Source organism: Magnolia sinica, chromosome 13, assembly GCF_029962835.1.
Source record: "Magnolia sinica isolate HGM2019 chromosome 13, MsV1, whole genome shotgun sequence".
Taxonomy (NCBI): domain Eukaryota; kingdom Viridiplantae; phylum Streptophyta; class Magnoliopsida; order Magnoliales; family Magnoliaceae; genus Magnolia; species Magnolia sinica.
This window is the reverse complement of record NC_080585.1, coordinates 34,289,149-34,300,672: the sequence shown is the minus strand read 5'-3', so window position 1 is coordinate 34,300,672 and position 11,524 is coordinate 34,289,149. Positions and strand designations below refer to the sequence as shown.

The window sequence follows — 11,524 nt, the reverse complement described above, 5'->3', positions numbered from 1 at the left end:
TCCATTTTGTCTTTTTATTTTTTCAGCTCACTCTAAGGCATGTTTTAAAAATGAAGAAGATCCTAATCAAATGTGGACCACATTACAAGAAACAGTGATGATTGATCATTAAAAGGTTAATGTGGGCCACAAAAGTTTTGAACTAAGCTGATTTTTATTTTTATTTTTTCTCGCAACCTTTGCGACACGTTTGATGGGAAATAAAAATTTCGGAGGACCCTAAGAATCTTTCAATGGTAGGCATTAATGACTAATTTCTTATGGTGTAGTTCACTTGAGATTTTTATCTGCTTAATTTATGGGACCATGTGCTAAATTAAGCTTTAAAAAAGATGGACGGCCTATATATAAAACCTATACATATAGGTAAATATAAAACGTATACATCTAGGTGGGCCTCACGGTTAGGTCCCACCCACATCGCTGGACCCGAGGTCGTCGGGTACAACAGCTCCGATCACGTTTCCACGACTAACGAGAAGGTAAGGCCGTCATTACCGGGACATGAAAAGTCCGTAGCAGTAACACTGCGGGTCCCATCGTCTTCCCGAAGAGGCAAAAGAAACCGCTTACTATGGAACCATCTCCCCACCGTACACCTGGCAGCGGAATATTCCAATCAGGACCATCCATCAGCCGACCTTCTCTTTTTGATCAGACGCCGTTACAAAACCACGTTACATTTCACCACATTCCCTTTGAGAGTCTAAGAACCGTCCATTAAAATTCCGTTGTATTAAGTCCTTGGATCATTATCGCCGTGTGATTTTTTTCCATTCTCAATCGACAGTGTTAAAAATTAGATGAATGGTCTAGATTTCTCACATCTATTAAGTTTAGGAGATGGATCTACTAAATTTCGGTAAGCTGAATGTACTGTATCATTCTCCTTCTATAAAATACCTTCCCCTCACTCGCTATCTTTCACTCCCACAACAACAAACCTTATTCCCGCCTTTGAAAGAGAAAAGGACCGAAAGAAGACTCCTCCTTCGTTCTTTCCTCCATTTCTCCTTCTTTTCTCTGAAACGCAACCATGTCGAGGCGCGGAAGCAGCGGGCAAAGAGCTACTCCAGCGCCATCTCCATCTCAGAGAGGTGGAAGAGGTGGCCGCGGCGGAGGAGGTAGAGGCGCTCCTCCTCCTCAGCAGCAGCAGCGACCATCGCCATCTGCATCAGCAGCTCCAGCTGCAGCATCTGCGTCTTCCTCTGTAAGCCGCGATTCCGAGCGGCGTGTTTCCTTGGAGGAACGTTCTACGCCAGCACCGTCGACGGCGCCCGCCCCCGCGCCAGCGCCAGCACTGGCGCAGCAGCTGCCGCCACCATCATCGACGAAGGCGATCCGATTCCCCGCTCGGCCCGATTTCGGAACTCTCGGCTCAAAGTGCGTGGTCCGTGCGAACCACTTCCTTGTCGATATAGCTGAGGACAAGGACCTATGCCACTATGATGTGAGATTTCCCTCCGTTTAAAGTATTTCATCTGATTTTCGGTTCGGATCTGGTTCTTCTTACCTGATATATCTGATATTTCCATCGATCCTTTGTTTTTGTGTTTTGATATGTAGTTTTTTGCATGGCTTGTTTGATGCTATCTATGGCTTGAAAATGGCTTTGATCTTAATGCATTTCTCCTAAATGCTTCTAATCGTGTTCTTAGTTTGAGATCTTATATATGTCTACCCCGTTTCTTAAATCCCTCAGCGTTTTTTTTTTTGATGATTTCGTTTGTATCTATTTTTCTGTGTTTTTATTTCTCTTTGTTAAGATCCCAATGTACTTTGTCTTATTCGATTTTCTCCCTTTTCGATTGTTCAAGTGCTTGATCTTCTCCGATTTTTCTTGTATCTCTTTGTTTTTTTTCCCTTTTCGGATCATTTTGGTATTTCCTTTGCATCTCTGTTCTTTGTTTTTGTTTTTTGTTTTTTAATCTTCTTTCGTTTTGATTTTCCGTTTTGGATCGTTCTAGAAAATTTCCCTTGCGATCTTTGTTCTTGTTTTGGTGATTCCAAAGCTCGCTGTAATTAGCTTTGCATTCATTCTTAGTATGTTATCTTCTCCCATCCAAGCCTTTTATTCCCATTGCAGCTGTTCCTGCTATAGATCCTTGCCTTTTTCTTGAGTGAGATGTTAAAGCTTGGAATAATCGGTTGCATATTAGTATTTTTTTTAATGCATTTTCTCTATTATTTCTGCAAATACGACTTGATAATGTTCTTTATGTTTGTCTGTTCTTTTTTGTTTTTGTTTTTTTTTTTTACTTTAGATTATTTTAATGGATTTATATATGCATTTTTTTTCTGTATTGGTTTATTTGTTTAGTGCTCTGTTTTTATTGTCTATACCTCAATGCCTACTCTTTTTTTTTGTTTTGTTTTTTTTTTCCCTAACATTTCCCCCTTTTACTTCGATCACCATCTTATTTAGTTATCCAGAGCTAATAACACATGTGGACTCCTTTCAGTTAAAGGTTGAGCCCTTGTGTGGTTTCAATGTTTTCCAAAGAGGAAAAATTCATTGATATAGATCTGATATTCGTGAAATTCATTGATATATATCTGATATTCGTGCATTTCTTTCCTTGTCATTTGCTTAGGCTGCGATTGGCTCATTGTCATTTATCGAGATGGGAAAAGTAGGTTGTGATTTTGGAATCTAGAAACCAGCTCTTTCTTATCAACATGATTACTGCAGCTTGATTTACTTTTAGTTTTTATTTTTATTAGGAATTCCACTGAGTTGACGTCATAAAATCTGTAAATTATTTTCTTCTAGACTGAGCTAAAAGAGGTTTTGTTTACGTTCTCTTTTGCCTTTTGCCCTAACTTAAATTCTTAGTTAAATATAGATGATGTTTCTCCTTTGGTATCTTGTTACTTATTTGCTCTTTAGGATTCGTTTTATTTCTTAGCTTGTTTGGTGATAAGATGTTTGCTATGTGAATAACTCAGCTCTACATGTGTTCACACGTGCCAACAGTGAAAGGGATGACTTGGCTATTTCCTGGCCCAATAATGCGGATGTTCCACTCGTTAATGCTTGTTGAATATACGTGAATGGCATTTTTATTTTTCTAACTATTATTTTTGTACATATGGACCACTGGATGAGCTGAAATGGATGACTTACATGGCCCACTAGGTTGACTGCATTGTTTTCCCCACCTCATGTATGGCTCATTTGATGTCCCACAGATGCCAGGTTGGCAAGTGTGACTGCATAGATATTTGCTGAATATCTATGAATGGCATTTTTATTAATCTAACTGTTATTTTGTACATATGTGGACCACTTGATGAGTTGAAATGGATGGCTTCTATGGCCCACTAGGTTAATCGCACCATTGGCTCCACCTCATGTATGGCCCATTTGATGTCCCACGGATGCCAGGTTTGCAAGTGTAGCTGCATACATAGTTAGATACTTGTGGGAGGACGGAAGGGCTCATGGTGGTCACTCCTTGGTGGATAACAATGATGATCTGCATTAGGTAGTGCCAAAACTAGAGATCACAACATTGGAAATGGGAGAAGTCTGACATGGCTTGGGTAGCAGAAAGTGCAATTCAGTCCCAGAAACTGTTTTAGTTCTAGTTTTGCCATGTAGGACTTACTGCTCTCTATGACAAATGTTCAAAACATAAATATTCTCATGTACAATATGTCAATCTGTTCGCATTTATAAACTGCACATTTGGATGGGAAACTTTTATTACCTGCATCATCCGTTAATTGTCTCTCTCTGTCTATTGATGTTTTGAAGGGGTAGAATTGTGTTTGAGAGTAGATGGTTCTTGTATCTTGCTTGTTGTTAAATGATAAGTTTCTGTCTGCATTTCTGAGGGAGATTGGATTCCTTTAAAATCCCCAAGTTTATTCTTGTAGATATTGGATTCAAATTTTGCTTTATGTTGATAGTTTTGCTGTATTTTCTGTTTCTGAAACAAATGAGCTAGGTTTCTGTTTCTCCGGAGGTTGCATCCCGAGCCACAAATCGTGCCATCATCCAACAGCTCGTAGCAACCTATAAGGAATCACATTTGGGTAGAAGAAAGCCTGTTTATGATGGTAGAAAGAGCCTGTACACTGCTGGGCCTTTGCCATTTGACTCGAAAGAATTTGTCATCAAGTTGGTCGACAAAGATAAGACAGGTTCCACTAGTTCAACGACCAGGTTTGTTAGTCAAGCCTCGTTCTCTCTTCTGACTACTGTTTTACATATTTTCCTATGGTTTCTCTTGACATTCCTAAAAAAACACTTAAATTGTGGTTTCTGTTCCTGTTGTTTTTATCTTGATGGTTATTTTAAGTTTGTTTGAAAATGTAGAAGGGAGAGAGAGTTTAAGGTGGCAATTAAGTTTGCTGCTCGAGCTGATCTGCACCATCTGAAGCAGTTTTTGCGAGCTAGACAGTTGGATGCACCACAGGAGACAATACAAGTGCTTGATGTGGTGCTAAGAGAATCGCCTTCATTCAAGTAATTATTTGCTGCCCTCTACTTTTGATATAACCACTCAATATGAATTGTTATGAACTTTTGTCTGCCTTTGATGGTTACAGTTATACTCCCGTGCAAAGATCTTTTTTCTCTCCTGAGTTGGGTCAAAAAAGTTCTCTAGGTGATGGTTTGGAGTGTTGGAGGGGATTCTATCAGAGCATCCGCCCTACACAGATGGGGCTTTCGCTGAACATTGGTACTTTGTTTGCTGAACTCCAGTTTTCTCATGTCCAAGTTCTGATTGATTTATGTAATCTGGTGTTTTGCCCATATTACATATAAATTTTTTAAGAAGTTAACAGACAATATTATTATTATTGTTGTTGTTGTTGTTTCTGACTGTTTTGGCACCTGTACTGATGATGCTGGTATTAACTTCTTTAATTTTATTTTATTTGTTCTCTCCAAAGCTATCTTTGTGTAGTTTGCTCTCTTTTGCTCATACATTTATTCCTTTCTACAGATATCTCATCAACGTCATTTTACGAACCAATTCCAGTTGTAGATTTTGTATCTCAGTATCTCAATTTGCGAGATCCAACAAGGCCGTTATCTGATACCGACCGCGTTAAGGTATTACTTCTACCTGCATTTGTTATTTTTTGTGTGAAGAAAAATGAATTATTTTTATAGGAGTTTGTTTGGTTGAACCAAACATCATGAAATTCATGATTAATTAGTCTCTACTGTGTTGCAAATTTTCATTTTATTCGGTGCAACCAAACAATAGCTTAATGGGAGTTATAGATATGCTCTTATTTGTATCATACGGTTAATGACATTTCATTTTGTTTAGCATCATCTTTTGTTTGAAACTTGTTCTCACTGGTAAATGAGATTTCATTTTGGTTAGCATGATCTTTTGTTTGAAACTTTTTCTCATTAGTGTCATTGACACATGGTTTGGTTTTGCCAGATAAAGAAGGCCTTGAGGGGAGTAAAGGTCTATGCCTCCCACAGGAAGGAGTCATCTAGACAATATCGAATTTCAGGGATAACTGCTCAGCCAATGAGCCAGCTGACGTAAGCATAGTTTGTTTAAATTCAGCTTGATATATTCCCATCATGATACTTGAAATTCATTTTTTTAAAGAGGCAATGCTTGAATTTCATTATAACTTATTGATGATATATAAATTTTGTTACTATGCATAAACCTCAAATGTTTTTTCAAGAATCAAACAAATTCTTTCTTTAAAAAAGATTCAAATAAATGTCTTGTTGCATTGTGCACTATGTTTATTGTATTACATTTCTGAGACAACACGATATGATTCTGATATTGTGATCCTTGTTACTGTTTGGTGTGAGGTTCATTTTGTACATTGTAAATAATGAGCATTGTTGGTGCCTTTTAGATTTCCCATTGATGACCAGGGGCATACCATTTCTGTCATTGAGTACTTCAAAGAGAAGTACAGAGTTGTCCTCCGCAAGATTTTGTTGCCATGTCTTCAAGTTGGCAGTGATGCCAGGCCAACATACTTACCTATGGAGGTATAAGGCCACTATTGTCCTAAAATCATCACTTTGCTTTTTCTGTACTCTGCATTGTTGCATGCATGTGTCAAATTTTTGTTTTTGACATCATGAATGATTATATGCTGTCAGGTTTGTCAAATTGTTGAAGGGCAGCGATACTCAAGGAAATTGAATGAGCGGCAGGTTACTGCCATCTTGAGGGCTGCTTGTCAACGTCCTGCTGACAGGGAGAGGAACATCCATGAGGTACAGGCTCTCAATTTTGTAACTGGGAAAATCAACTTTATATTGAGATGGGGCCACAGCAATCAGCCAGTTAGATATAAGGACCTTTTTTTTGTTAATTTTAAGTTATTCCTGGAAATTAGGACTTGCATCTGTTTATTCTTGATTCTTGGAGCTCATTCCATTGCAGATGGTTGTGCGCAACAATTACAACAGGGATCAGTATGCACAGGAGTTTGGGATTCAAGTTCAAGACAGACTTGTTTCTGTTGATGCTCGTGTTTTGCCACCTCCTGAGGTGATTATTTGATTCGAAGTATTTATCTGATAATCATGGGCATGCTTATGGTTCTATTGGTTGTTTCAGCTCAAGTATCATGCTAGTGGGCGGGAGGCAAACTGCCATCCTCGAGTGGGGCAATGGAACATGATCAACAAGGTTGATTCTAAACTTGCCTTCTTGCATATTTTGTCATTTAAAATGTTATCATGACCTTAGGAACAGATTTCTCTCTTGTTAATTCCATTAACATGCTTGAGATGCTGTGGCTGTACTGGAGTCATTGATTGTAAGGCTCCAACTCCACTGATGCCATGAAGCCTTTGTAGTTGAAAGTGTCCATTCCACTAGAACCTCTGCATTGTAACTTACAAAACTCCTTTTAGTAGGCATTTGACCTTCGAAGCCTATATGCAGTTTCAATGGCGCAATTAGAAACTAAAATTCTCAGGCCATAGGAAATGATGTAGCTTTTATAATTGTTTGTAGATGATCAGTGTTTGTGTCTCAAGATGGCTGCATCTCCTTTGATTAACTGTTTCACAGATCTATTCATTCAATGCTCATATCATCATGCATGCATTTACACTGCCATGGCATCTTGCCGGACATTAATTTTGGGGTGTCTGCTTGTTCTGACACTGTGATTTTAGTGTTTTACTATTATTATTGCTAAATGTTCTGTGCAAACATCCATTTTCAACAAGCATGCAATCAAATTGTAAACATGCTTGATTCGCACATTCAAGCATAAACTAACAACTTCTGTGCACGTATCACATATCTTTGTCAGAGCATTTGAAGATTTCCTCCTGTTGCTAGCTAACTCTTGAATTTTGTTGTACTGGCATGTGTGCAGAAAATGGTTAATGGTGGCAATGTCGAATACTGGACATGCATAAACTTCTCACGTCTGCCTCCAGATGCAGTTCATACATTTTGCCACGAACTGGTTGGCATGTGTCGAAATATAGGAATGGTATTGAGTTCTGACTTTTATATTTGAATATAGTCATTAGCATCATCGCATGCTCCCTAAAGTTCTTCATTCTCTTTGGTAGACATTCAGCCCCAATCCATTGGTGCCCATCCGCGCAGATCGCCCTAATAGGATTGAGATGGCTCTGATGGATGTACACAAACAAGCCACTGCAAACCTACAAAGTGGAGATAAGAAGAAACATCTCCAATTGCTTATTATCATTTTACCTGACATGAGTGGTTCATATGGTGAGTGCAGACAAGACCCTAAATCCTAGAGAGATGGAATGGATCAACTAAAGCATTTTGTTTTCTGATTTTGCAGGAAAGATAAAACGTGTCTGCGAAACGGAGTTGGGCATAGTGTCGCAGTGTTGCCAACCGAGACAGGCATCCAGAGTCAATAAACAGTATCTTGAAAATGTTGCCTTAAAAATTAATGTCAAGGTTTGTGATTATTTGAAGTTGTTGAACTTTGAATGTCTGATGTGTTTCTTCCTTTGTTCTTTTGCCTCTTTTTAAGTAGCCTTCTAAGCAGCCACAACTTTCCTACAAGTGGCAAATGCCATATCACAAATTAGACAACTCATAAGCCTTTGATTGGGGGATTTTCTGGAGAAAAAAGAAATGAAGAATGGTCTGTGAAACTTCCATTATCCTTTTCTTCTAAATATCCTCCAACAGTGAGAATGAGCATACCTGTCCTTTTTTTTTTTTTTTCTTCCTTTCATTCTTTTTTATTTTTTATTTTTATTTTTATAAAAATTGTGTTACAGATTGTTATGGCCCTATATTATTCATGAATAAATGTTATAATTTGGTGTGCTTGTTATTTATTGTAAAAGGTTGGAGGTCGCAACACAGTGCTAGCTGATGCCCTTGCGGGTCGTATTCATAAAGTAACTGATGTTCCCACGATAATATTTGGTGCTGATGTCACGCATCCATCTCCAGGAGAGGATTCCAGCCCGTCAATTGCGGCAGTATGATATATTTGGTTATTAATTTTCATTTATTATGGGTTACACTTGATTTTTATCCATCTTTGATGTGCATTGTAGGTTGTAGCTTCAATGGATTGGCCAGAGGTCACCAAGTACCGGGGTTTGGTCTCGGCACAGCCGCATCGGCAGGAGCTGATAAGAGATCTGTTTCAAGTTGTGCAGGATCCTCAGAGAGGTTCTATGAACAAAGGGATGATCCGGTAAGTCTTTTTCTCCTCTGTATTTATATGATTGTTGGTGCAAGTGTTTGAATTCAGTGTTTAAAGAATATCTATGGTATTTGTCAGAGAACAACTGATTGCATTCAGGCGAGCAACGGGACAGAAGCCTCATCGCATCATATTCTATAGGTAATTCTTCACCTTGGGAGTCTCTGTAGAGTACGAATATTATGATTTAGTCGTGGTTTTTCTTGGATGAGAAACTGTTTGGTATTTTGGCTCATGATTTGGAGTTTTGCAGGGATGGTGTGAGCGAAGGCCAGTTCAGTCAAGTTTTGCTTTATGAGTTGGATGCAATTAGGAAGGTGATTTTCCATGCTAGGGTTCAAGTTGCATTGTCCTTCTATAACAGTTTTCTTTTTATATAAATTTAGTCATATGAAAACTTTGTAATGGTGCCATTTCTATGTTCAATATTCCACCTTACAGGCCTGTGTTTCATTGGAGGAAGGATATGTTCCACCGGTGACATTTGTGGTAGTGCAAAAGAGACACCACACACGACTTTTCCCTGCAGACCATAGGGACCGTAATTCAACTGACAGGAGTGGTAACATCTTACCTGGTATGTCAAGCTGTCAGTCTTCTTTTTTTCTTTTTTCTTTTTAAATTCTTAAGATGGTTCCCATGCCTTTGTTTTGTTATATTGGCATAAATGGCTGTTTTGGTTAGGAACTGTTGTCGATACGAAGATATGCCACCCAATTGAGTTTGATTTTTATCTCTGCAGCCATGCTGGTATTCAGGTAACTGCTGGTTCGAATGGTAGCACGATGGTTCTTGTTGGCCATGATGAATCGTTGTCTTATGTTGTTATTTTATTGTCTTGTATGGCATTTTCAGGGAACAAGCCGTCCCACCCACTATCATGTTCTGTGGGATGAGAACAAGTTCACAGCAGATACATTGCAAAAGCTAACAAACAATCTCTGCTACACGTAATTATGCACCTCTGATGCTTTCTCAAATTAAAACACTTACATTGCTTGGGCATTTTTATTTTTATTTTAAATGTTTTCGTTTGCTGTAGGATGAATTATAGGGTCATATTCACTCTCTTACAGGAGTCCATATATTTGTTGTTCTTAGATTTTGCCCGTGTGGGTTTGGTACATGTGGGGCCTCCCCAATTGAAGGGTCACACAACCTTTTGATGTTAAGACCTGCTGTGGGCCATCATGTCAAAGGGTTGTCTTCCCATTTGGTGGTTTTTCAGAACGTTGCCTGTCTAGAAATCTGTTGGGGTTTTTTAAAACACGATTGATTTCATGCCATTTGGGATTGACATAGTGGATCTAGTTTCGGAACACCATGCCATGGGCCCCCATATACAGATGGATACATTATGAAATTTAAGAAATTGCAATAGGGAGTTTGTTCTCCAATCCCTTCATTATCTTTTATATTGAACATTGTATCTGTTCCATGCTCACAGGTATGCCCGATGTACTCGCTCAGTGTCCATAGGTTTGTTCAAATTTCCTTATCTTTATTCTCCCATGTTTCTTGGTTGTCCAATTTTTGTAATACAATGTATCTAAAATGTTGGGAACCTAACATTTTTGCAGTTCCTCCCGCATACTACGCTCACTTGGCAGCATTTCGTGCAAGGTACTACATGGAAAGTGATGTATCAGATGGTGGGTCCACATCAGCAGCTGGTGGAAACACCAGGGAACGGAGCACAGAGGTCCGCCCGCTGCCTCAAATCAAGGACTCAGTGAAGGAAGTAATGTTTTACTGCTGACAAATGACTACTTCACTCATCTTGACATGACATACGTGGATATTGAAATTGATTCTTCTTGGATATATGGTGTACATGGCACAGTATAGTTGGTCCTTCCTCACACCCAGGATGCTTTTTTCGTTCTCCTTTTTCAAACTGGAGAGTGTCTGTGATGAGTTACAGGCGGAAACGTTTTCTTGGTTTTTGTTCCACCCTGACAATGCCTTTTTGCTAATAGGAATCAGATGAGCTATTCTTGTTGTGATTCATTTGCTGTCTGTTCTCCAACAATAATTGATATGATGGGCCTCACTGTGGGTCCCCTTGTGCTGAAAACTCTCATAGATTCGGATTTAAACGAGGTATTTCCACTTTCTGGACCTTACGTTTTGCCGGATAACAGTACGGAGGGGTGGTTAGAACCTTATGAGATCTTGCAATCGAAGTGATTTTAGATGAGCTGGCAATCCAAAGTGGGCCCTCATGGACTATCCACATCAAGGCTTTGATCTTTCTTGTATACTTGTTGACTGCACCATCTCCCAGTTTATTAATCAGATGGTTTAAGATCATTTAATCAAAATGAGTTGAGATGGTGGGATGGTGTGCCCCTCATGATGGATGGGCCGTATCAATGCTTCGCCCACCTTGATGTATGTATACTACATCAATGCCGTCCATCCATTTTTCAAGATCTTTTGTCCACAAACCTAAATTTGAAGTAGATCCAAATCTCATGGGGATCATATTATAAGAAACAGAGGTGATTGCACGCCCCATCACTGTAATAATGTTTCTGTAGCGTTTATTTTCCATCTAGATTGTTGATATATACACACATACATACCAAGTTGCTTTGATGGAGTGGTTGGGGCTGGGATTACTTCGAACTGGTGGCCCCAACGTAATGCACACGATGGAAATTTAGCCGTTTGTCTCACAAAACAATCAGATTCATGATTCAGTTGGGCCACACGCCAAGGGAAACAATAGGAGAGGGGAGCCTGTTTTGTAGGGACTAAACCGATGTTTACGTGAAATCCACTTCATCCATTAGGTGCCACGCTAAAATTTAGGTATGGGTCTAAAAATCAGAATCATTAGTTG

General features: G+C 39.1%; 1 protein-coding gene across 1 annotated transcript; it reads left to right on the top strand.

The window, feature by feature from the left end:
- Positions 1 to 917: 917 nt before the first annotated feature.
- LOC131223533 (protein argonaute MEL1-like) lies at positions 918 to 10,686 on the top strand. The gene is made up of 22 exons (XM_058218978.1): positions 918 to 1,450; positions 3,954 to 4,171; positions 4,325 to 4,474; positions 4,558 to 4,691; positions 4,959 to 5,068; positions 5,412 to 5,518; positions 5,854 to 5,992; positions 6,107 to 6,223; positions 6,393 to 6,500; positions 6,570 to 6,641; positions 7,342 to 7,461; positions 7,544 to 7,712; positions 7,789 to 7,910; positions 8,309 to 8,446; positions 8,525 to 8,667; positions 8,755 to 8,817; positions 8,930 to 8,993; positions 9,118 to 9,253; positions 9,361 to 9,434; positions 9,532 to 9,626; positions 10,124 to 10,155; positions 10,257 to 10,686. Exons 1-22 carry the CDS (start codon positions 1,037 to 1,039, stop codon positions 10,433 to 10,435), a joined length of 2,904 nt encoding a protein of 967 aa, XP_058074961.1. The 5' UTR covers positions 918 to 1,036; the 3' UTR covers positions 10,436 to 10,686.
- Positions 10,687 to 11,524: the final 838 nt, after the last annotated feature.